Source organism: Lissotriton vulgaris, chromosome 9 (genome assembly GCF_964263255.1).
Source record: "Lissotriton vulgaris chromosome 9, aLisVul1.2, whole genome shotgun sequence".
In the NCBI taxonomy this organism is placed as follows: Eukaryota; Metazoa; Chordata; class Amphibia; order Caudata; family Salamandridae; genus Lissotriton; species Lissotriton vulgaris.
The window spans coordinates 503,924,478-503,951,530 of record NC_141697.1 but is presented as its reverse complement, the minus strand read 5'-3'; the positions used below and the strand labels follow the sequence as shown (position 1 = coordinate 503,951,530).

At 45.4% G+C, this 27,053-nt stretch overlaps 1 protein-coding gene across 1 annotated transcript in view; it reads left to right on the top strand.

Moving 5' to 3' along the window:
- LRRC9 (leucine rich repeat containing 9) overlaps nucleotides 1–27,053 on the top strand; it is a 719,638-nt gene that overhangs the window by 505,050 nt on the left and 187,535 nt on the right. The window contains exon 24 of the mRNA XM_086937964.1: nucleotides 14,422–14,552. Within this exon, the coding sequence (XP_086794090.1) occupies nucleotides 14,422–14,552 (131 nt within the window). The remainder of the gene's footprint in view (nucleotides 1–14,421; nucleotides 14,553–27,053) is intronic.

The window sequence follows — 27,053 nt, the reverse complement described above, 5'->3', positions numbered from 1 at the left end:
AGGATTCTTCCTTATTGCAATGGACGACATGGGTTAACATTCAAAGCATATCATTACCTTCCAAGTGGGCATGTTAGGGTGTATTATGATCATTACCTTTTTCAATTCTGCATAATGTATACATTGCTTGATTCTCCCAAATACCCTTGAGGGAATCGAATGACTAATGACAAATACTCGCGGGTGGCTTTTACTCCAAAGCCGCCTTCTCTGGAGTTAACCCTGATTATGTACCAGAACATATTTAAACAATCTCAAATCATTTGAAGAACAATTTTGAGCATTATACTTGGATTAAACATGCAATGTATATTGATTCCCATGAGATAAAATTGTTTCAACACATTTCATTATAATGTCTTTTCACATACTGAGCCATGCTAACATTTAAAACCCTGACCATGGATACCACTACAACCCTAAATGTACATGTAAATCCTCCTCTAAATTTAATCCTGACGGGATCTTGGTATTAATCAAGAGTATATATTTGGATTCTAGCTGTGGTCCCATTCCCTGGAAAAATAAAAAAAATATATATAAAAACAAGGCCAGACCCCGGGTTATCGAGTCCCCGGGGCCAACAGTGGCTCAGGGAAGGGGGGGCTACACAGCCCCCTTCCCGTTCTTTTTTTTTTAAATAAAAAAATGCTCAGGCCCTTGGGGATGGGGTTCCCAGTGCCCAAAAAATACTAAAAGAAGAGGGGCCACATAGCCCCCCTTATAAAAATATTTTAAAAAATTAAAAGCCGGCATCTTGCCGGAGGCCCGCCCCCTCCCTGCACCACTGTGCAAACGCACCTCCTGGAGCGTACTAAATTGGGAGGTTAAGTTCCCTTGAATCCTGAGGGTCCCTGGGGGACAGCTAGCCCACCAGGTACTTCCAGTAAGCGCATTTGCAGAGTGATGTAATAAAGGGGGCGTGGCCTCAGACCACTCTCAGCAATCCAGCTGTGTGGGGCTTACTGGAGGTACCTGGTGGGCTAGTTGGCCCCCAGGTACCCTCAGGATTCAAGGGGACTTAATTCCCCAACCCAAAACACGCCAGCAGGCGCGTTTGCACAGTGGTGGAGAAAGGGGGCATGGCCTGTGTCCAACTGTCAGCTATCCCACTATCTGGGGCATACTGGAGGTAGGGTAGTTGGCCTCTAAGGACCCCCAGCCCCGAAGGGGACTTTAATCCCCATCCAGGAGCGCTCCAGGAAGTGCATTTGCAGAGTGATTGGGAAAGGGGGCGTGTCATGCTATGAGAATTTAGTAATATTGCTGCGTGTCAATAACTGGAGGTAATAGGAGGGGTAATTGACCCTCAAGATATATCTGAGGGGCTAACTACCCCTCCTGTTACTTCCAGTAAATCCCACACTGTGGGATTGCTAAGAGGTCTTGGAGGCCACGTTCACCTTTCTCCACCACTCTGCAAAAGTGCCTCCTGGCACAGTACTGGTTGGGGGATGAATTCCACTTTACTACTGAGGGACTTTGGCATCCAAGTAGCCCTCCTGGTGCCTCCTGTAAGTCATATGCAGCGTGATTCCTGATCGCTGGTTGGAGGCCCAGCCCCCTTTCTCCACCACTATGCACACACGACTTCCAGTTAAAGAAGTCTTTGTAATGTAATAGGTCTCACATTTGCAAGAGTTAGAGCTATTATAGTTGTAAATCTAAAAGTGTTTTATTAAATATTTCTTGGAGTGGAGTGGATGTAAGATGTGTGCAGTGGAATTATGTGGTATGTTGTGCAGTGAAATTATGTGGATAGAAAGTATGTGGTATTTAGTGTATAGCAATTATGTAGAGTGGGATTATGTGTTATGGAGAGAAATTATTTGGTATGGTAGTCTGTGTTGTGGAGAGATAACCTCAGGTTTAGTCTTCCTCGTTTCCATAGAAGCTAAATGTTGGGATTTAGCCCGGGTTGTGCCCTGGTCCTCTCTCTATGCGCATGCTAATGGTCACACCCCGCCCTCTTTCCCCCACGTGACTGCATAAAACCGAACGAGGCTGGGCATTCAGTGCTTGGTTTTGTTACCGGTCACGTTGTCTTTTTGTGACCCGGCATTTGGGATAATCCAGCTGTGTTTGCGTTTCACTTACGGACCATTGCGGATATTCAGAACGAGGCTTCGTTCCAGCGAAGAAGTATTTTCCGGGGTTTTTGGATCTAGAGTCAAGACGCCGGAGCCCGTGATTGTATCGAGTGCCTTTGGATTGGGTAATTGGGATCGGACTGGTCTGTGCGCGGCTGCGTGCAGACAAGAGACATACGCCAGAAGAATTACTTCCGTGTATTAGAGTCCCATCAGCGTCCTTAAGAGTAATTGAGGCGCTTTCGCTAACCGGCTGTGTGTCGGCGTTTGTTTTGGGTGCTACAGTGGCCACTACTTTTTCGGGTTACAAGGGAAGGGGATCTTTTCTTTTCTTGTTAAAACGCTGAACACGAGAAGGAGTTTTTTAGTCGGACGACTTTTCCCCTTATATCAGACAGCACAAGCGCTTAGTTTTGTTTGAAGAATCCACGAAGGGCCCAGTCAAGTCACAGTATTAAGGAGTACCTGATAAAGGACAGCAGACTCCCTCACTGGGTAAGAAGGAGGAGGGGTTGTTGTGGGATTGTGTTGTGGTGTGCGCAAAAAGAGAAACCTTAAGGGTGATTCTTATCCTTGTTCTTTCTTTTTGTCTTTCCTCTGCAGGGTGGGAGGTTACTCCTATCTCCTCTTCGAGAATACAGGGAGCTGCATACATACTGGGTTCTCTGAAGCTTCTTCTTCCCCTGGTTTATTATTTTTTACCCTTCCTTCTCCCCGGGCTCAGGTTGTAGGCGGTAGTGATACACATATTGCTGACTGCAGTCTGGGAGGGGGTAGAGGGTTGGGAATATCGTCGCTCCTGCAGCGTGGTTCCTAGTGGGTGACAAATGACAGAAAACCAAGCCCACGAATAGTTGCGCTGCCAAAAGCGAGGATGGATGTGGATAAGACTGAGGGTGGGCACGAAGAGAGGGTCCCTTCTATGCAGGAATTAATGGGAGCCATTACCGCATTACAGACGCAATTGCACTCAATGAGACAAAAAAAGAAGGAATCAATGAGCAGCACTTCTGGACCTAGTCAGAGGTATGAGCAGGGCCACTGGAATTATGCAACTGTTTGGCTGCACCAACTTTTGCACAATTATACATTTTCAGCATTAGCCACATAATTCATCATCTGCTGCCTAATCTGCAGATTTGAACAAAAAAGCCCTGTTTCTAGATCAAATGGGTTACAAACAAATGCAGCGACAAGTGTTACAGTGTAGTGGAAGGTCCTTTGTAAACCTAGAATGGTCACTTGGTACTTATTATTAAATATGGGTGTTAAATTGGTACTAATGGTGTGCAAGCCACTCTTGCTTCTTTCTGCTCCTCTATTGTCTCTTTCTGCATTTCTGTTGCTTCTTTCTGCACCTTTCTTTCTTTTTCTGCACATCTCTTCTACTTTCTGTACCTCTTTTGCCTCTTTCTGCACCTCTGTTGCCTCTTTCTGCATCCCACTTGCTTCTTTGTGCACCCCTTGCCTCTTTCTGCACCCCTTTTCCTTCTTTCTGCACTCCTCCTTCCTCCTTCTGCACCTCTGTTCCTTCCCTCTTGCTTCTTTCTGTACCCCTCTTGCCTCTTTCTCCACCCCTCTCCCCCCTTTCTGCAGGTCTGTCGCTTCTTTCTGCACTTCTCTTGCCTCTTTCTCCACCCCTCTTCCCTCTTTCTGCATCTCTGTTACTTGCTTCTGCACTTATCTTGCATAATTCTGTACCTTTCTTGCTTCTTTCTGCACCCCCTTTGCCACTTTCTGCACCCCTCTTCTCTTTCTGCACTACTCTTGCCTCTTTCTGTACCTTTGTTGCTTCTTTCTGCACTTCTTTTATTTCTTTCTGCACCTCTCTTGCTTCTTTACGCACCCCTCTTTCTCCATCCCTCTTCCCTCTTTCAGCACCTCTGTTGCTTCTTTCTGCACCTATCTCGTCTTTCTTCACCCCTCTTCCCTCTTTCTACTCCTCTGTTGCTTCTTTCTGCACCTCTGTTGCTTCTTTCTGCACCCCTCGTGCCTCTTTCTGCACGCCTCTTCCCTCTTTTAGTACCCCTCTTGCCTCTTTCTGCATGCCTGCTCCCTCGCTTCTTTTTGCATACCTCATGCCTATTTCTGCATCCCCTTCCCTCTTTCTGTACTCCTCTTGCCTCTTTTAGCTCCTTTGTTGCTTCTTTGTGCACTTATCTTGCTTCTTTCTGCACCCTTCTTGCTTCTTTCTGTAACCTTCTTCCCTCTTTCTGCGCCCTTCTTCCCTCTTTCTACACCTCTGTTCCTTCTTTCTTCACTTCTTTTGTTTCTTTCTGTACCATTCTTGCTTCTTTCTGTACCCCTCTTGCCTCTTTCTTCACCCCCTCCTCCCCCTTTTGCATCTCTGGTGCTTCTTTCTGCACTTCTGTTGACTCTTTCTCCACCTGTCTACCCTCTTTCTGCACCTCTGTTGCTTCTTTCTGCACTTTTCTTACTTCTTTCTTCACCCCTCGTGCGTCTATCTGCACCCCTTGTATATCTTTCTGCACCCCTTGTGTGTCTTTCTGCACCCCTCTTCTCTCTTTCTGCACTCCTCTTGCCTCTTTCGGAACATCTGTTCCTTGTTTCTGTACTTCTTTCGTTTCTTTCTGCACCTCTCTTACTTTTATCTACTTTCCTCTTGCCTCTTTCTCCACCACTCTTCCTCTTTCTGCATCTCTGTTACTTCTTTCTGCTCTTCTTTTGTTTCTTTCTATACTTCTCTTGCCTCTTTTTCCACCCTTCATCCCTCTTTCTGCATCCCTGTTGCTTCTTTCTGCACTTCCCTTGCTTCGTTCTGCACCTCTGTTCCTTCTTTCTGTAACTCTTGTGCATCTTTCTGTACCCCTTCCCTCTTTCTGCTTCCCTCTTGCTTCTTTCTGCACCTCTTCCCTCTTTCTGCATCTCTGTTACTTCTTTCTGCTCTTCTTTTGTTTCTTTCTGTACTTCTCTTGCCTCTTTATCCACCCTTTTGCTTTTTTCTGCACTTCTCTTGCTTCTTTCTGCACTTCTCTTGCTTCTTTCTGTACTTTTCTTGCTTTTTTATGCACTACTTGTTCCTCTTTCTGTATCCCTCTCCCCTCTTTCTGCACTCCTCTTGCCTCTTGCTGTACCTTTGTTGCTTCTTGCTGTACTTCTTTTGTTTTTTTCTGCACTTTTCTTGCTTCTTTTCATACCCTGTGTGCCTCTTTCTGTACCCTCTTTCCTCTTTCTGCACCCCCCTGCCTCTTTCTGCACCTCTGTTCCTTCTTTATGCACTTTCTTTCTTCACCTCTCTTGCTTATTTCCTTATCCTGCTTGCCTCTTCCTCCACCCCTCCTCCCCCTTTTTGAATCTCTGTTGCTTCTTTCTACACTTCTCTTGCCTCTTTCTGAACCTTGGTCCCTTCTTTCTGCAAACCTTGTGCCTCTTTCTGCACTCCTCTTCCTTCGTTCTGCTCCCCTTTTGTCTCTTTCTGCACCTCTGTTGCTTCTTTCTACACCTTTGTTGCTTCTTTATGCAATTCTCTTGCCTCTTTCTGTTCTTCTCTTGTCTCTTTCTGTACCCCTCTTGCCTCTTTATGCACCCCTCTTCACTCTCTTGCCTCTTTCTATACCTCTCGTCCCTCTTTCTGCACCACTCTTTCTGTACCTCTGTTGCTTCTTTCTGTACTTCTCTTGCCTCTTTCTGCACCCTTCGTGCTTCTTTCAGCACTTCTGTTGGGTCTTTCTGCACTGCTCTTGCTTCTATATGTTTCTCTCTTGCATATTTCTGCATCCCTCTTGTCTCCTTCTGCACCTCTCTTGCTTCTTTCTGCACCACACTTGCCTCTTTCTGCACTTCTCTTGCTTCATTCCACACCTCTGTTGCTTCTTTCAGCAATTCCCTTGCCTATTTCTGCACCCCTCTTGCCTCTTTTTGCATCTCTGTTAGTTCTTTCTGCACTGCTCTTGCTTCTTTCTGCACCTCTTTTGAACATTTCTGTATCCTTCTTGCTTCTTTCTGGAACCCTCTGCTCTATTTCTCTACCTCTCATCCTTCTTTCTGCACTGCTCTTGCTTTTTTTCTGTACCTCTCTTGCAAATTTCCATAGCCCTCTTACCTCTATCTGCACCCCTGTTTCTGTACCTTTCTTGCCTGTTTTTACACTTCTCTTGCCTCTTTCGACACCTCTGCTGCTTCTTTCTGCACTTCTCTTGCCTCTTTCTGCACCCATGACTTGGAGGTAGTTGTAATCCCCTGCCCTGTTATGTACTAGGGCCTTACAGGGGAGTTCATGACAATCACAGGGGTACCCCCAACCCATAATGTACCCTCTTGTATGTAGGTGTTACCACCAGTACAGTCAGCAAAAAGTTGGGGGCACAGGATGACTTTGCAACAAGGCCTCTTTCTGCACCTCTGTTGGTTCTTCCTGCATATCTCTTGCTTCTTTCTGCACCTTTCTTCCTCTTTCTGGACTTCTGTTGCCTCTTTCGGAATTTCTCTTGCTTCTTTCTGCACCTTTCTTCCTTTCTGCACATGTCCTACCTCTGTAGGCATAGTTAGAAATTAGCATATAAAAACCCTTAGAAATTCACTGAAAAAAACATCGGTTTCAGGGACGTTATAGTTAGCAATTAGCATTTAAAAACCTTTGAAATTCACTGAAAAAACCATAGGTTTCAGGGACGTAATAGTTAGAAATTAGCATTTTAAAAAACCTTTGAAATTCACTGAAAAAAACATAGTTTTCAGGGACGTTATAGTTAGAAATTAGCATTAAAAAACCTTTGAAATTCACAAAAAAAACACAGGTTTCAGGGACGTTCTAGTTAGTTGGACATTTCACTTGTACAAAACCAGAGAAATTCTGCAGATATATTTAGTTAAGCTAACTATAACTCGCAACTCCACAATGCACAGCTGATGACGTCACAGATTACATCATTCATGACATGGTCAGTGACATCACTGATGACATAACTAATGACATCTCAAATGACATCACTGATGATGTCATTTGAGATGTCTATGTCTTTTTGTGTATAATGAAGAGGTAGGGAGCCCACAAAATGGGTTGGTTAGCAGATCAAGGGCCCTATTAAAGATGCACATTTCCTGTTTGCGCCACGGTGTACCTTGAGGCAGATGTGCCGGGTACAGATAGGGATAGTTTGCCATATTATGTTGAATGAGCTGCCCTCTAATCAGCCGAAACCTCGCCGGAATAGAAAAGAGAAATACAGAGCAGTTGTTTAAAAGCTGCTCCGTGTTTCTCTGTGCAGGCGGCAACCCACCTGCACTTTCAAAAGGGATTAGAAATGCCCATGCAAGTGGATGCAGTGAGTGAATGAGTGCAGGGATGTCTGGGTCTTTCATCCCTTGAGAGAGCTTCCCTCAGGTTAGCCACTCACAGTGTGCCACCTTTTTCTGGTACACTTTCAGTGCACACCCCAAGTTCATGTTTGCCCCTGTACCCACGTCGGTAATACAGGGTGGACGCAGAGGCAAAGTGATTCCCTCATTTCCTTGAGGCCATGCCCCCATGCAAATGAGGGAACACTCTCTCTTGATAGCGCTGGTATTACATTTGCGCCAGCACTATCTGTATTACAGAAGGGGTCGCATAAGCATCTGCGGCCACTTCTGTAATACCTGAGTGCCCCAGGGTCAAGCAAAGTGGGTGCAAACACCTGTTGGGGCCCAAGGAACTCTCTGTAATACTGCCCCTTTTGTACTGCAGTGAGCATATGGAGATATATATATATATATATGCAAATAGCGCGGAGATACTCAAATAGTGCGGAGATACTCCCTCGGGAGTCTATTCAAGCGCTTTACAAACCCGCAAATAAATAAAATAAATAAATATATGCAGAATTGCAGCTCAGTCCCTCCAGGCCCAAGGCATATGGGGACCACTATGTAGCTACCTACTCTTGGCAGATAATGTGGTACAATCTGACCCAGCAGACACAAAGTCATCCACGCCTTAGCCTGTTTGATTGTTAAGCTTCAACATTTGATGAAAATGAAGCCACAGCTATCTTGTAAGAACACTACCTCCAATTAGTGCCTTGTTGTTGTCTTTGTATGTCATAGGTACTCTTCTATAACTAATGAAATGTAATTTAATGGATATTCTTGTCTTTTGTGTGGAGTGCATATCTATGCTATTATTGAGAATGTATTGTACATATTGTTATGTATTTTCCAATTGAAAATGACAATAAGAAAAATAAATCCTCTGCAATGTTCCACTGTTACTTGTCACGGTTGTGGCATCTGAGTCTGTGCCCATTTCTCCTTCACCACTCCAAATTATATCGACAAGGAAACATCATGCATAATAAGTACATTCAGCAAAGGGGGATGCACATGGCAAAGTTGTGCTTCACACAATGCTGTGGTGGTGCTCATGTGATGATGCATTGCCCTCACAGTCATACTGAAGGCTTGCCACTAGTGTATAATGTGTTTGTCATACCATGTGCTCTACATGGAGATCAGGTGCAGTCTTCTACAAGATCATGTTGCATTGATGTTGCGTTCAGTACAGGATAGTGATACCTTGCAAAGGGTAAGTTAATTTCACTTTCACTGTCATTACTGTAACCTTTGAAGGTCTGCCTCTTCGGTCTCATGGATCATTGGGCACTGTTTGGTTAATGGTGGCAATATGCATTCATTTTGAAGCCTTTCTTGAAGAGGAAAGCAGATCTGGTGCTTGGCAGCTGTGCCCACAGATCTACCCAGAGATAAAGTAACTGTACTCTGTTTATAATTTGTGTAAAGCCCTAGTCACAACCTGTGTCTGTGTGACCCATCAAGATTGTGCACTGCTAAGGGATGACTAGAAATCATAGAGACCCTATTCCGGAAGAGACTTTTAACTGCAGATTCCTTAGCTGGCTGACGCCAGTGGGCTAGACACCTCTCTTGATACTGGTTTATCACTCCTCCAGATCCGGCGACAGAGGAAAAGCCATCTTTTGTATTGATGATCAGACGGGAAGCTGACACCCTTGAGTTCCACCTTCTAGTGGTGGAAGTAAAAACAAAGCTATTGATATTGGTCCTCCAGCCGTGACGGGGAAGCTCAGAACCCATGCTTCCCTTTAATGAGGATCTTATTACTGTGTTTCTGGGGTCCAGGTCCTAGCCCTTTTCAGAGGTCCTAGTAAATCACCAAGTGGTTTGCTCCCATCACTCGGGTCCAGAAAATCCCATGTTTCTGACACCGCAACCCATTCCCGAAAGTTTAGTGGTGCCTGGCATCCTCTGCTTGGGTCAATCCAGGGGCTTTCCTCTCTGCCCCTCCGGACAGAGAGTTCAAGAGGATGGATACATTCAGCAAAAAGATCTTTTCTCGATCAGCTTGGCCCTGTGATCAGTCAATATCTCTTGTCTTCTGGGCCATTATTCCCTCACACTATGGGAGTCAGTGGCACAGGTGCTCCACATCCCTGACATAAACGGAAGGATTCTTACCCAGGCTTTTGTCTGTATATTGACAAGGCAAATGTAGGGCTGTAGCGCTTTAAGGGGAGAAGAGTCATGGCTCACTCCTTAGCCATGCTCTGCCTCAGCAGCATTTATCCTTTTGTCCCTCCCATGGCTAAGATAGGGGTCTTCAACATTGCCAGTCTTACCCACATCCCCAGGCGCCACAGACTTTTTGACGAGAAGGCCCCAACTGGTTCACATGGACACCAAGGGAATTGTGGCAAACGGTCACCTCGTACAAGTGGGTACTGTGGATTCTGCGGCTAGGTTATGCACTCCCATTTCTTGAGATACGACCGCCAATGCCACCGCACAATGGTTATCTGAGGGTCATCTGTCCTTGTTGCACCAAGAAGTTCTAGCTCTCTTGGCCAAGGGAGCCACCCAGGGGTTTCTGCCACCAGAAGTAGGCAGTGTTTTTTACTTCTGCTACTTTCTGGTGCTGAAAAAGATGGAGGTCTCCATCCTATTCTGGATCTTCACCCTCTCAACGCCTTTCTAAGGAAATATAGGTTCAAGATTTTCACCCTTGCACAGGCCCTGGAGATTTGATGATAGCGTTGGGCCACCTAGATGCTCAATTTCATATACCCGTCCTACAGGCCCACAGCATCATTTCATGGTAGGCTACGAGCCATTTCAGTTTGTGGTGATCCCATTCTTCCTCACCAGCACGCAACGGGTGTTCACTAAAGGAATGGCAGTGGTTGCTGCTCACCTTTGGAGGTTGCCTTGCCAATCGTATGTTGAATGTAGGCTCAACCCAGGCAGTCATCACTCACCTTCAGACTATGGCAAACCTTCTTCATTTGGTGGGTTTCTCCATCAACATGCTGAAGTCACACCTGATCACTTCCCAAAAACTCCCTGTTCATCAGCGCTATTCTGGACACTGTCTCAAGCCTGGATTTTGGTGCGATTGTCTCTGAAGATGCTGGGTCTGATGGCCTCCTGTATCCTGCTGTTAAAACATGCCAGATGGAAAGTGCAGTTTCTGCAGTGGAATCTGAAGTAGCAGTTGCTGCAGCACCAGGGGAATCTCTCCGACCAGCTCCAGATTTCAGAGGAGACTGCAAGAGACTTGCAGTGGTGGCTATTGAACTGCAATCTGGTCCGTAGCACACCCCTCTTCCTTATCCTCCTAGAATTAACAGTGATGACAGAGGCATCACTTTTGGAGTGGGATGGCCCTCTGGTAGTGGTGAAGATCAGAGGGTTCTGGTATGTGGCGGAAACACGCCTCCACATCAGCTTGTTGGAGTTGCGGGTCATCTGTCTAGCGTTGAAAGCATTCCTGCCATCCATCAAAGGGAGAATGGTTCAGGTGTTGAGGGACAGCCTTGTGGTACCACAACAAGCAGGGCGGGGTCATATTGTGCACCCTGCACTAGAAGGCCTTGCACCACTGGAAATGATTGAAACATCAGGTCATCTTCTTGGTCCTACAACACCTTGCAAAATCTCTGAATGCCAGGACAGACAAACTCAGCTGTCAGCACCTTGTGGACAATGAATGGTGTTTACATCCATAGGTGGTGCAAGATCTCTTCCAAGAATGGGGTGAGCCTTGGCTCGATCTATACCCCACAGCAGAGAACATGCTGTGTCAGGACTTCTGTGCGTTTGAATGTCCAAAGTGGCTCTTGCTAGGAGACTCATTCTGCTCGTAGTGGAACGTGGGACTCCTGTACGTCTTTTTGCTAATACCACTCCTGCCCTGGGTCCTCAATATAATCAGGACCGACCAGGCTCAAGCCATCCTAGTGCCTCTGGACTGAACATGAGGACATTAGTATCCAGAACTCCTAGGTCTTAGCATCCCTCATCAGATCAAGCTGCCCCTATGGCAGGATCTCCTGACGCAGCAACAAGGTCAGGGTTTCCACTCCAACCTGCGCACCCTTCATCTTCATGCTTGGAGATTCAGACGCGGCAGCTAGGCGCCTTTGGCATTCCTCCAGAGGTTGTGGATGCCATTCTGGCTTTTAAACATCCCTCAATAAAGTCAGTATATGCCTGTCGTTGGGACAAATTTATGGTTTGGTGTTCAGACAAGCAGATTAACCCACTTCATGTTCATCTGTCTGAGCAGTAGCACATTCATATCTGCTCTAAGATGCTACCACAAAATGATCCAGACCACCAAACATGCCGCTCAGGTGGACTGCACCAATGCCAACACCAACAGAAGCAAAAAGAATATCCGCCATTGTGAAAGATTTCACCTCACCTTCGACCGTCTTCAGCTCGATGACCCCCTCACAGGACCTTTGTACAACCTCTCTCAATTCATCAGCAAGAAAATCCCCAACATTTACAGCATCTTCAACTTCCACCTGAACCCAGCAGACCTTGCTAAACATCTCCTGATTTTATTCAAAGCATCAATGCTCACCACATGGCCATCATCACCCCCGAATAAACTGCTGCCGCCATGAAGTCATCCAGGGGCACCGGCAGACACATTGGCTCTACCATCCCTAATCCAGAGGACTGCAACACATAAGGTCTATGCTCACATAATTCTGAGTGCCTTTACTTCTTCTATGACCTTTTAGATGCTTGGAAACTCGCAACTGTTCTCCCAATGCTAAAGAACCTCTCAGCAGCATTTGATGCAGTCTCCCACCCCATCCTCTTCCAACTCCTACATGATATCAGAATCTAAGGACATGCCCTCTGGTTGATGTGCTCCTTCCTGACTGCAAGGGCCCAGTCAGTCAGCCTGGCACTGTACATCCTGGATGCCTGCGACCTATTCTGTGGATTTCCACCATGATTCTCCTTGAGTCCGACCCTCTTCAACGCATACATGATCCCTCTAGCCTGCATCATCCGCTCTTACTAAATCAACTTCTTCTCCTATGCTGATGACACACACCTCATTCACTCCCTCATAGACAAGATGCCCAGTACCCGGATGAAGTTTAATGCCTGCATGACTAAAATCACCCACTGGATGAAGACAACTGTCTAAAGCTGAACAAAGACGAGGCTGCAATTGTGATCTTCAGGAAGGGAACATCACAGTGGGAATTCACCTGGAAACCAACAGAGCTAGGACTGAAACCCACCCCCACAACCCATGCCAAGGACATTAGGATCATCATTGACAGCAAACTCATTAGGCCGCTCAAGTCAATGCCGTCACCACCTCATGCTTCTATACCCTGAAGATGCTGATGAAGATTTTTAAATGGCTCCCAATCAGCACCGAGAAAACCATGACGGAGGCCCAGTCACAAGAAAGTTTGGCTACGGGAACACCCTGTATGCCAGGATAAACAAAAAACTCACCAGAATGTTGCAGGCCATTCAGAACATGGCAGTCAGAATCACTCTCAACCTCCCACGCCACACTCGCATTGCACCACACTTGAAAGGAGATCCTCTGGCTCTCCATTCACAAATTAGCACAAGACTTTCAAAGCACTAAATAACTCTGGCCAATCATACCTCCACAATCACATCCTCTTTCACAAACCTTCCATTCACATCTGTCCATCTGGACTCCTCCCTGCACAAATCTCACATTTACGGAATACCAGGTCTCGTGGTGGAGTCTTCTCCTCCTTCACCCCTAAAGCTTGGAACAACCTCCTACCATACAAAAAAGCCTCCTCATCGTTTCTTGAATTCTGCAGGAAGCTGAAGGCCTGGCTTTTTCGAGTAGTCTCACTAGGCCCTTGGTGTAGCTAGACTTACATCTTCTCAGCACCAGGATACCCCCCCCAAGGGGGCACTATGCTTATGCATTAATGCACTATGCACTATGCACTATGCACTAATCCTTGTTTATGCATTAATGCACTATGCAGTAATCCTTGTTTCTTGCTGCAGTGCCTCGTGTTAAGAGGGCACGCATTGGAGGCCGCTCTTTCAGATTATTGGCACCCCAGTTGTGGAATAAGCTGCCAGTGGCCCTGCGTAGCACCCCAAACTTGTTGGCTTTTAGGAAGGGGCTTAAAACCTGGCTTCTTACTTCTTAGTTTTTTCCTGGGCTTTTCTGGTTTCTTTCTCTCTGTCCTTTATTTGTTTTTTCTTGTTATGTTATTAGATTGGTGTGCAATTCAAAGCGTCGGGACACTCTTTTGAGTAGCCGTACGCTATATAAAATCCAGTATAACATAACATAACTATGCAAATATGTATGACATAACAGGTTCCTTAATAATAACTTTGTCATAAAGAATCTGAGTCTAGACATACTACCTCCTCGAAGAATAAGACCAGGGCTGCTCAACCATTTTAGCAGTAGGGTAAAACCTTACTAGCTCATAAAATGGATTTGGTACATGGCCACACAATTTTTTGCGGTTGCAAACTCCGAATAGGAGTATTTACGACAGCAATAAGTTTAGTGCATCTTGCCCCTGATTTCGTGTTATTCTTGACAAGATCAGTAACTCGTAAGAAGCCACCAAACGGGTCATACTCTATTTGGAATGTAGGTCAGTTGCAGCAAGATGGAGAATTTATTTGATGCCAGAAAAAGCAGGGGTTCTGAGAAGAATTACATTGTTTTCTGAGAATGATGAGTTGCAAAAATGTTCAAACAAGCCCCACACTCGAGGAGGCTGCAACAAGAATAGGACATTGGTGACTTTCTCTGGGAGTGATGACAGCTCATCCAGCTCCAAAAGCAGCTCTTTGGCCTACAGATCACCAAGAAACTGCCAGCCAGACTGCAAAATTACTATTTTAGCACTGCAAACAACTTTCATGGTCTATATTTGAAGGCGTCCTTAACTTCAGTGAAAATGTTATGATATTTTATTGTACTTATTTTTTTAGTAGACATCTTTTTTGGATGTGGGCTGAATTTATAATTGTTGGGTACTAGATCTGAAATCAATAACTGTATCTATGTGTCATTCTGCAGGATACAGCAGAAAGTGAAAATGCCAAAGATGTGTTTGGTGGCAGACTTACCTCAGATATGATTGCTGAACAACTCGGACATTCAAACTTCAGTGAAATGCATGAGTTAATTTGGACATCATCCATAATCCGGTAATATGCATTACAGTTTCCTATATCACAGTTTTCTTTACCTAAACTGTAAACTTGCAAATTTCTAGAACGCGATTTGCTGCCCGGAGGCGTCCAAGCGCTAGGATAACCAGAACCTACTGATGAGCAGAGGAAGGGAAACTGGCAGTTACTGGGGGGAAGTGAATAGGAAGGTCTTTAATTGTTTACGAAATACAGTGAGGTTAGGGTTGGCTCTGAGATGGAGTGGCAGAGTGTTCCAGGTCTTGGACGCATTGTAGGCGAACGTCCTTCCGCCAGATCTAGATCTTTTTATTCTTGGCACCACTGCCAAAAAGGTCTGGCTGGAGTGAAGACTTCGGTTGGGAGTGTAATGAGTGACTACGTCGCAAGTGATGCTGGGGCCTGTGTCCCAGAAGGCTTGATGGGCTATGCACAATGCTTTAAACAGAACTCTCTGCCGAACCAGTAGCCAGTGAAGGCTAGCCAGTCCGGCCCTCACTGATTGTCTACGAGGGATTTTAAGCAATAAGCGCGCTGCGCAGTTCTGCACAATCTGCAGTCTGCGTAGGGTGTACTCTGGGGCGCCGAGGTAGAGCACGTTGTTGAAATCAAGGCGTGAGTGTATGAGACCTTGTATGGCCACCTGTTTGGCTTCCATGGGAAGGAGGGGGAATATTTTATTTAGCATCCTCATGATGCCAAAACAGGTGGCTGAAAATTTTGTGGCTTGAACGTTGAAGGACAGAGATCTGTCCAGCCACACTCCGAGGCTCTTGATGTTATTTTTGGGGGGTGTGGGGGGACCTAGACAGGGGGGCCACAGAGAGGGGGGGAGGCCAAGATCTGAAGGGCCTAGGAGCATCAGCTCTGTTTTGTCCCCGTCCAACTTAAGGGATGATGAGGACATCCAGGTCTTCACTTCCTCCAGGTATTCTCTAAGCCCGCCTGGCGCAGGCCGGTTTGCCTCCTGCACCAGTGAGACCACCAGCTGCGTGTCGTCCGCGTAGGAGATGATCTTAACTCCAAATGGGCGGACGACATCAGCCAGGGGTCTCATATACAGATTGAAGAGTGCGGGGCTTAGAGAGGAGCCCTGAGGAACTCCGCACTTTAGAGGTCTGCTAGAGGACACGGACTCGCCCTCAAAAACCCTAAAGGATCTGTTCTCCAAAAAAGATTTAAACCATGCCCAGGCTTTATCCTTAATCCCAGCACAGGACAGGCGGTCCAGTAGGGTGTCATGACTGACCGTGTCAAATGCCGCACTTAGATCAAGGAGGATCACTGCCACTGAACCAAAGATAAGTCAATCAGAGGCCACTTAAATGTTTTAATATCCGAATAATAAGCACACAAAGTTTAGTTTGGATCTCTGTTTTGAAGTTGGGCATTTCATAAGCCAGGGCCCTGTACTCTGAGAGTTTTCCCCATGCTCCAGTCTTTTGAACCTTCTGTGAGCGATGAAGTGTGCAGTTATTAATTGCTTGGTCTTGTGTGAGTCATAGTGGGTAGTAAGCCTCTGTAAATATATGTGGCCATCAAGCCTGTATTTTTTGTGTACAGGGTAGAGTACAGAGAAACTTGAATGTAATTCTGTCCTCTTCGGGGAACAGTAGATTATTTTTTGGCAGTTTGATTTGGTGTCTCCAGTGATGGGTGAGGATTATGCTGGCAGCCCAGTTTTGGAGCCCTTTACATTTATTGTGAGTTTCTTGAGATGGTCGATTTAAATTACGCTGTGATATTCTAGGCGTGCCATGTCTTGCCAACTCAACTTGGTAGCTCATTTGGAGAAGTGAGAGGAGTTTCCAAAGCAGATATAGTTGGTGCTCTGGATCCCTGCACTCACTTGATGAGAGAGTAGTGTGACCAGGAATCCCAGATATCCCCGGACAGTCCTGGTTTTTAGGGGACTGTCCCTGTGCCCCGATGGTTTCCTTAATTTTAAATGCATGTCCTGTTTTTTGGGACAAAGGGCAATTTAGCCAGCTCAGGAGAACTGAAAGGTACGCTTTTCTTAAATAATTTATCTGTTTCAGGAAGTGCAGGTTGACATCGGCTGCATGCATGTGCTGCAGCAGAGGGGAGACAGAGTGAAGAGGAGAGCAGGGGGACTCAGGGTAGAGGCTAGAAGTCTTGCCATAGCTGATGTTTTGTAAGTGAACCATATATATGTATTTCTTTTTTTACAGGTCTACACAGATGCAGAAAGTGGGATAGGCCAGAAGTAAAAACAAGGTTGAAGGCTTTAGTCTTACTTTTATGTCGGCCTGTCCCACTTTTAACTTTTCAACATCTGGTTACCCTATGAGAGAGGCAGAGTTAAGGATTGAGAAGGACTCCAACGTTTTTAACTTCCACACTGGTTAAAGGAGGGGGACCTAAGTTGGAGGACCAAATAAATGGTCACTGCTGTAACACTGCTCCTCCTTGTGGTATGACCTCAGTCTTGACTCCATTCATGCATAAAAAGCTTTCCTTCATCCAAACTTCCATGTACTTGATACATGTTGTAATGCTGTTTTTGCACATTATTTAGTTAGAATTGGATTTGGTTGCCAGCAGCATGCATCTAGAGATTCACATTGTAGTGCTGTAAGAACTGAGCTAACAAGCACAAATATATATGGAAAAGAAGGCACGATTAAACGGCTCTATGAGGAATTCATGTGGAAGAAGTTTCTGATTAGGCTTGTTGACTGCTTCTGAAGAAGGAACTGATCAATTCAAAGTTGGTTCTCGACAATCCAGGTTATTCTTTGAAGCTACTCAGAAGTATTTTGTGGTTCATGGTGTCAAAGGCTGCTGGCAGGTCAACGAGAATGGGAGCTGAATTTTAGTTTTCACCTAAGGAAAGGTGGAGTTCTTCTCTGATGAAGATCAAGGCTAATCCATTGCCCCTTAAAGATCTGTGGATCTTAAAGATCTGAAACCAACTTGATGGCCATACAGGTTGTGGTTCAATTTGACATATTCTTAGAGTTGTCTCGTTACCTCCTTTTCCATAATCTTGTTGTCAAAGGAGAGGTTAGAGATTGGATGATAGCTAGCTAACTCTGTTAGGTCAGTTTAGGGTTTCAGACCCTCTTATTCAGGAGAATGAACTTCATTGGTAGTCTATTTTAAGGGACATTTATTGAAAACAAATAATTCATAGAGGATTATCCAAAACAGAAAGGACTAAAAAGAAAAATCTCTCTCTCTCCCTGTTTCTCTGTATCCTGTTTCTCCTCTTCTTGACAAAAAAAGGAGGAGGTCTTCGGTTAAACAGTGCCTTGAATACCCTCCGGAAGTTGTATGGTGCCCCTTGAAGTAAACAAATGGAAAAAAGCTTCAGTCACTGTGCTATCGCTTTAGGGATATGCGTGCTTATATGTTTTGTACCCTTCACCGGGTGCCACACACAAAAAAAAACAGTTAGGTGTTTTGAATGTCTTCTCACCTTGTAAATGTCACATGTGCATTATTTGTGACATTTTCAGCCCTTCACCCACCTCCTAAAAACTGTTATGCTCCCTGGTTGGACTTGCCTAGGACCATAACCCTTTGGGCCGTGGGTTCAGGGGTCGCAGCGACCACACCTACTCAGGGCTAGCTGGTACCAGACACAGTGCTCACAGAGCGGTCACCTTCTTCCTCTCAGGTCGCACCATCAGGGTCCTCGTCCTGCGCCACCCAGTCTCTGCCAAAGCTGCTTTTCTCCGCTTGATATGTCTCAGCTTTTTATCTCATCCGGTACGTGTTTGCCTCCTCAGTCAAGTTTTTTTCCTTCACCTTGTCTCCTGAGAAAAGTGTCAGTCTTTCTTTTATGTTGTCTGCATTCGAAGGCACTTGGTTGTGCATGACTGGTGCGCGGTTGTTCATCCCCACGTCATCAGCGGCGACCATGTTGAAAGATGACAGCGTGTCCCACCCTGTATTACAGTCAGCTTTTGCTTTCTTCCAAAGAGGCGGCTTCTGCTCCCTGGATAATAGTGGGCATAAGGGACTTCGGAACAATTTCCTCTAGCAGGGAGTTATTGATCATGGATGTGAAATCTGATTCTAAGGAGAGGGAAAATGTTTCAGACATGATGCTGTGGAGGTTGCGGGTCAAGTGCCGACGTTTTTGTAGGATAGGTGACAATTGTTCTCTGTAAGTAATTTGTAATACTAATAATAATATAATCAGGTTAATAGTTCCTAATTCTTTATTGGAATAAAAATAACAAATGTTGAATGTAGAAAAAGGCGGCAGGATGGTAGGGTAAGGTCAAGATTCTTAGCTGCAGAAAATTATGTGGGATTTGTTTAAATTTTGGACTAAAATACTCCTGAATTTACTACTGTTTTGACAAAGCTTGTTTGTTTTTTAAAACTATGGTATCAGGAGGTTTTTCCTTCTTCAGGCCAAAGACAAATCCATCTCCGCCTGTCCATTCCAGGTTCATGTCGGTTACATGCCAAGCAACTCTTATCAGCTTTAATAATCCTCAAGCAAAGACTCAAACTACTGACACCACAAGAGCTTTGCCACGTTTAACCCTTTTCAGTCCACCTGCCTTCTGTATTACATAAAGTACTTAGGTACCTTGTAGCAATCCTACTACACACTATTTAAAACCTCTTGAAATTCTCTAAGATGTGCCACGTTAAAAATGACCTCTTCCTTAACCATTATCTGGATATAATAATTACAAAGCAAATGTGATTACCCCCTTGTTTGGCACTCCTTCAAAATAGAAAGTGCTGCATGTGGATTGTTCTTTAGGTATGGGCAGGGAGATAGTCTTTTTCGCACATGAAAAAAGCCTTTGGGTCTTCTTGCTTTCCTGAAGACTTGGGTAGTAGAGCAGTTTCGAAGGGACAGAGAGATGAGGAGATGATCTGTCCAGAAGCGTGGTTCAGCTAGCATATTAGAGATATTTAAATTGTTTTAGCACAAGGACAAATGTATAGCTTGTAGTGTTGGTGTGGCTCTGCACAGTTTGAGTGAAAAATAAGTTGCATGGGTGGTATCTGGTCTCATGACCATCAAGCTGAATTCACTCATGATCAGGATTTTATTGCCGAGCATTTCCAAGGTCAATTTAACCAATCCATACAAAAATAACTAGCTGTACCCAAGGAGACAGTATACCACTGTGCGTTTAGTGAGCTACTTTGGTAGTTTATGTAGTGACTAAAAGTTTAAATGATGACTGGATGTTGGGAAACTCTGCAAGTTAACTCATCATTCTGAACTAAAACCACTTTGCCCACTCTTTTTGCACCTTTGTTCTTGTAGTTGATTAAGAGACCTACTGGAAAGAGATCATTGAGAAATGTAATCTAGTTGTCACTAAGCCAAGCTTCTGTTAGTGCTGTTAACATACTGCTGTAAGCTAATAATTGATTATCCTCCCTGTCAGCAATTTGCTTGACCATCAAAGTCTTTGATAAAGAATTAGGACTTCATATCAACTTATCTAAGTCCAAACTAGCAAGGTTGCTGAATGATTACTTATTGCATCTACTATTCCAGAGGTCACCATAGCACTTCAATATGCAATACGAGGGAGGAAATTCTTACAGCCACATCTAACTCAAAATTGACTGTGTTAATAATTAAAAGGGTGGTTTGAGACCCACTTGACAATTTGTAATATAGGTTTTCTACCATGAGGCAGTCGGAGGACATGCCTTGAATGCCTTTCAGCTGCTTGCTACTTCATATTAAAAGTATGTTAAGGGGAACAAAGATAGACCACCTAATAGTAAGAGGGAACAGCACCAAGTTATCACTGACCTTGGCCCTACCAACTGTGTACAAGGTCGGGAGGCTGAAAGGTAGTATGGTGTTCTGGTAGTATTCTTCTACAGCTCCTGTAGATCACAGGTACAGTTCAACAAGCATGCCAGTGATCTGCAGCAGATTGCTAGCATCTTCAGAGGTTTCTCCTTTCTTGCAACAAATGAAAATTAACTCAGATATGTTAATAGGGAGCTCGATAAAATCTTTAAATTAACTAAAGAATTTGGTGGACTGCATTAAGACTGACCTTTCAAGACTCTACAATTTGGTCTCAAAATATATTTGTGTTCATAACTCAGTTTTTATCTTGAAACCCAATTTTAAGATTTGAAGGAGCGTGCCTCAACTATGCCTACTTAAGTTATCACTAGGCTCTTCATTTGTCCTTCCAAATGTGGATATGAAAATGTGTCTGAACATGTGATTACATATATGTCTGTATCTTACCAACCAACAATTTAAGGGTCCCTTTATTTTATTTATTTATTTATTTATTTTATTTTGTGCAATTTGTATAGCGCACAACTACCCGGAGGTGTCTCGGCGCTGAGAAATGGTAGAGCAGACAGTTGGAATGAATGATTACTGGTTGAAATGCCAAGTTTTTACTAGCTTCCTAAATGTCAGGAGGAAGGGGCCGGCCCTAATGCGAAAAGGGAGGGTGTTTCATAGTTTTGCCGTAGCAACTGTAAAGCGTCTATCTCCCCATGATGATTTCTTAGTACGCGGAACAGTTAAGAAGCGAACTGAAGAGGAACGCAAGGGTCTGTTGGGAGTGTACGGGCATAATGATCTTCTTAAGCACTCAGGTCCGGAGTTGTTAATTGCCCTATATGCGATACAGAGTGCTTTGAATTTAGTTCGGCTCCTGACCGGCAGCCAGTGGAGTTGGCGTATAACTGGAGAAATAGATTTAAACTTGGGCATGCCAGACAGTATTCTGGCCGCTGAGTTTTGAACAAGTTGCAGCTTATTTAGGACTTGCTCCTGGGCATTTAGAAGGAGGCCATTACAATAGTCGATCTTCGACATGACTAATGTGCACATGAGGGTTTTTTCTGTGCTCAGAGGGAGAAAAGGAAGGAGTTTCCTAATCATTTTGAGAATACAGAAAGATGAGGAAACCACCGAGTTTGCATGGTGGATGAACGAGAGCTTGTCATCGTACATCACTCCTAGATTCCTTACCTTAGTAACAGGTTGAGGAGGGGATCCCAAATCAGTTGGCCACCAAGTAGAGGACCAACTGGGGAATAAACTACCAAAAATCATTACCTCCGTTTTGTCGGAGTTCAACTTCAGGCAGTTAAGTGACATCCAGGAGCTAATGGCCCACATTCCCTCTTGAAAATTGGCCGCCACTTCCATTCCGTCATTGTGGACTGCCAACACAAGTTGGGTGTCATCGGCGTAAGAGGTTAACCTCATCCTGTGGGTTTTAAGAATCCTGGCCAGGTCCGACACATAGATATTAAATAAGGTCGGACTTAGGGACGATCATTGGGGCACCCCACAAGGAAGGGAGAAGACCGGAGAGTAAAATTTGCCGAGCTTAACAGACTTAGTACGATTGGCGAGAAATGAGGTTAATAGAGCTCTGGCCTTTTGCTCAATGCCAATGGCAGAGACACGGTTGATTAGAATGACCTGATCGACCGTGTCGAAGGCAGCGGACAGATCCAATAGGATCAGGACTGCCGCACCACCTTTATCTAGGATCATTCTGATCTCGTCCGATGCCTTTTGCTCAGTGTTGACAAGCGGTCCAAAGATACTTATGTTTTTAGTAAAAAGAAAATACCAACAGAACTAACATTGGTATTGCCAATTGTAAAGAAATGCATCTTTTTGCTTGTTCACCCCCCACATTTTTGGACTGATGCTGTTGGCTTTTTGACTCTGAGAGAGCACTGAGTCCTACCAATCAGACCTCAATGCCATTGTTTAAGACTATACCAAAGATACAACCAATTGGCAGGTACTGACTTACTTATAAGTCCCTAGTATGTGGTACCCAGGGTACCAAGGGCATGTAAGACAGAGTTGGCACCCAGGGCTGCAGCACTGTTTGTGCCACCCACATGCAACAGAGACAACATGGACCCCAGCCTGCCCCTTGAGATTGACAGGGCAGTGTTTTACACTGCTAGTTTGACTTTGCCATTACACTGTTGTGTTCAGATTTAGATACCTGTACATAGATTTCCTGAATCATGTCCTTATATAGGCACAACTCACATTGTTTTTATTTAAGCATAGAATCCCAGTCCTTATTTAGGCATCAGCCATGCTATCCAAATACAGGCATGGTCACCTACATCTGTCCATCCCACGTCATAACGAGTTCTTAGAAACCAGACCCTTAAGCCTTTGGAACTTTCCCTGCTTGGATTATTGATTTCTCCAAGAACTCATTTATTATGCATGACCTACTATTCCTTAGGGGTTCATTCATGACGTCTTCCTCTGCCCAACTTCATGTCAATGCTAACATTCCTAGGCACCTACCAGGTATAAATATACCTTCCCTTACCAAGGCAAGCCACGGCTCCGTTCGATTGCAAGACACGGCTCGCCCCAGCAAGTTCGGAAGAAAACTACAACTCCAGGAGAAGTTGTATCCCAGCCTGACGCACTGACCAGACGCTGTCCTCCCTGCTCGCGGAGACTCCAGTTATTGGTGTTCTGACTTTCTTTGCGGGGTGTTAGAGTTTGAGATCCAGGAAAGAGATTCCAACCTCACTCATTCTAAGGTATGGAGACCACGAGAACCTAGAGGGACCTTTTGGCATACAAAAAGCAGTACTAACTTAGTATTCGGCACCTACTTCTTACCTCACACTACACTTAGGTTAGGTACACTGGGGTAGTACTATTTAGAAGCATCAGATGAGTATCCAAATTTTAACCTGCATTATTTATGTATGTATATATTAATATATGTCATAGCTACTGCTATTGCAATATTATTTCTTCTTACTGCTCACGCTGTACGTATTATATTTTGCATACTGTTTTGCGATTGTAACAGCTCATATCTCTTGCACCAGAAATAAGACTGGTCAATAAATCCTTTTATTGAAACACCCATCTATCTATTTCTGGGTAACTCTGAAGAAACTAAGCATGCACGATTGTTTGAGTGAAACTGTTATTTATTGTTTCCACGATTCTGAGACTGTTCTGATTCTAAGGGAAACACAGTTGTCATGTTTATGCGGTTTTCAGAAACTACTCCCTTCTTGTTTTTTCGAGAAGTTTCCAGTGACCGGGCGCTGTATATTATTAAGTAAGAATATAATTTTCAATATGTCTTAGCAGCAACACTTCCAAGTTTTCATTTTTCAGTGAAAAGGTTAACACAGGGATAATGGTTTGCATCACAGTCCGGCTAACTGCTGAATGGGACTACCTAACAAGGTTGAGTAAGGTATCAAATTAATTGTGATATTAAATCTGAGCTGTTGCAGAGGCCAGATTTAAAGTCAATATTAAAGTTAATCAACACTTAGAAATTTGCCACTTTGCAGTCCAGTTGCCTCACAAAGGCCCTGACATACCGGCTGATTGCTAGGTCTTGGAACAAAGGCAAAGGCATTTGCTGCAGAGTGAGGTGTTTCCTCCTCTCCCAGGATACTCAGAGTGTTAGCCCAAAAGGCAGGCTTCCAAGGTGAAGCCGCTTTTGAAGGGCTGCTTGTGACAGCATCCTGAGCAGGGTGCCTTTTGATCCAGCTGACAATTAGGAGACAGAGCCAAGGAAGGGAAAGCTGTGTCCAAACTAGGTTTCTAGTGAGTGTGTAGCCCGCTAGCAGCCACACCTCAAGGGTGGGCTACCCTGCCATCTTGAAAGGGGCAGGAATGGGACACTCTGAGATTACCAGATGCCACACATCACAGGAATTCTGTCATTAGAGAGGAGGGGCCCCAGTAGCCCATTGGCTAGTGACCATGTGGTTCCCTCAGGGCACTTTCCTGGGATAAGTAGGGCACCCCTGGCACTCTACCCCTCAGTTCACACTGGAGAAGAAGAGAGAAGTAAAAAAGGATTGTACTGCTGCCTTTTACCCAGACAAAGAGAGGCTGCACCATTGTGAAAAGTGCACCTGCTGCACCTTTGGGCTAGCGATACTGGGACTGTGCCTGCGGCTCCTGACTCGAGAAAAAATTGATTTACTGCCTTCACTGACAGCAGTTGCTCCAAGGATCAGTTGGCTGCTTCCCTGGAAGCAGATCCTGGTTTACAAGGGCTGAAAGAGCTCAAACTGACAAGTTGGTAACCACTGCAGACGTTTTGCTGCTACCATGCCACTGGAGTCAAGCAATCCTGGCTCATGAGTGGTGAAACCCTGAAACCAGCCCTAGGATGCTTGTTTCCAGTCCAGGGAGGACCTGGCCTGGCAGTTCGGGCTGGCCTGTTCCCATTGGGCACAGGGCAAGACTGATTTGCATATGGTTGGGTTTAATCTGGAATGCCATGGTGAGCAAAAAAACAATGGATTTAGGACCAGGTCTCTGTACTGGGGTGAATGTATGACCTTGTTCTGCATTCTGTCCATCAATTGTTCTTTTTGCATTTGTCACCCCGAATGGGATGGGTATGCCCAACGCGTGTCCCTTGCTCTGCATGGCACTGGAGTCAAGCTATCCAGGCTTATGAGTGGTGAACCCCGAAACCGGTCCTAGGAGCCTTGTTTCCAGTCCAGAGAGGACCTGGCTTGGCAGTTCTGGCTGGACTGTTCCCATTGGGCACAGGGTCAAGACTGATTTGCATATGGTTGGATTCAAACTGGAATTGCATGGTGAGCAAAAAAATGATGGCTTTAGGTCCAGATCTCTGTACTGGGGTGAATGCATGACATTAGTCTGCATTCTGTCCATCATTTGCTCTTTTTGCATTTGTCACCCCGAGTGGGGGTATGCCCAGATGTGGGTCCCGTGCTCTCCATGCCTCTGTAGTAAAGCTATCCTGGCTGATGAGGGCTGAAGCAAGTCCTAGGATGCTTGTTTCCAGTCCAGGGAGGATCTGACCTGGCAGTTCGGACTGGACTGTTCCCATTGGGCACAGGGTCAAGGCTGATTTGCTTATGGCTGGGTTCAAACTGGAATGGCATGGTGAGCAAAAAACAAATGGATTTAGGACCAGATCTCGGTACTAGGGTGAATGCATGACATTGTTCTGCATTCTGTCCATAATTTGTTCTTTTTGCAGCCTCCAGTCATTGGGCACGATAAACAACAAATCCAAGATAGCCAAAATCTGCACCCCTGTTCCTGGGATTGCTATCAGAGCCCAGAATTGTCACATCTAAGGCATACCTGCCCCCCACCAAATGTTGTGCATCCAACCGCGTTGCAGAGAGACCAGTTGTACAGCATTTGGCTGTTTGACTACTGCAGGATAGAGGACCTCGAGGGACCCCGATCTCCATGGCTAAAGTCACGACACCTCACCTGTGGACTGAGGATCCACCACAGAGACGCCCCTGTCAACCGCATCACAACAGGAGTATCCTTTTGAGCATGTTTGCCTGCATCCCTCAGCATCATGACCACTCCATTGATGTCTTTGACCGTCATCCTGTGAAGTTTGGAACTTGCTTCAAAAATCCTCTAGTAGTCAAGCAGCTGTTCAAAGTATCCTCTCTGCCCCCCCTAGACATTTTTCCTGCCAGAAAAGCCAGGCTGGCACTATCTCTTTCAAACTTTTGAAAAGTTTACAAACTTTTTGTTGACTAATGTTTATTTGCAATTGGCATTGATAAGTGATAAAAGCGTCTAAAAACGGTATCTCCGGAACCCTCAGGTAGATTTCATGATCTGAAAGAAACGATTAGTTTTAGATTCCTTACCTTAGAATTACACCCAGGCATCAGACTGGATCCAGAGATTTTTTTCTGTAGCAGTACCAGTGTGCGTCAGTAGGTGGGGTCTGTCTACTGATCGTCCGGTGTCATGGTTGCCGGGATAGCATTGCGGTGTCTATTTAGACAGCGCCCCTGCGCTCTGACATCAGTTTTTCAAGCGCAGATCCGGAGTGAGCTTGCCCCTTAGTCATTTTTTGACTTTTGTAGACATCTTTTTTGAGTCTTCGACTCTTGGTAGCATTAGGGATGTCCCATCGTCAGACCGGTTTCAAGCCTTGTGACTCCTGTCACAAATTGATGTCCATCACGGATGCCCACCTCTTGTGCCTCTGGTGCCAGGAGCGCGACTTCGACCCAAAGTTGTGCTCCGAATGCCAGGCCATGAATCCGAAGTCTTTGCGGGAGCGGTCCCGAAAGCTCATGGAGGCCCGGCAGTCTGCTCTGCATCGTTTGCAGTCCCATTTGAGGGGAAGGTCTCGGGACTGGTTGCGGAGCCACCAACACTCGTAATCGAAGTCTTTGCACTATTCGGGTAAGTTGAAGCACAAGAAAAAGGAGAAGAAGCATTGTTGCTCTTTGCCTTCTCCCCGTCTGTCTGCTAACTCAAAGCGGGACCTGGAGCGTTGTCGCTCTCCAGCTCCATCCTCGGAGCCTGCTTGTGGGACGGGTCTGCGCTTCCCTCCCTTTCCTGGAGCCGGAGCACCCCTGTCCAGCTTCGAGCTTTGTATGAAGCACTTCATAGCATTTTTGGGCATGACTCTGCAAGCGCACCTTTGGGCCCTACAGACTCAGCTAGGGGCCCTGGGCCGTCGATGCAGGCGGCTCTAGTGCCAGAGGGCCTCCGAGGATCCAGGCCTGGATCAGGATCAGCGCTGGTCGACC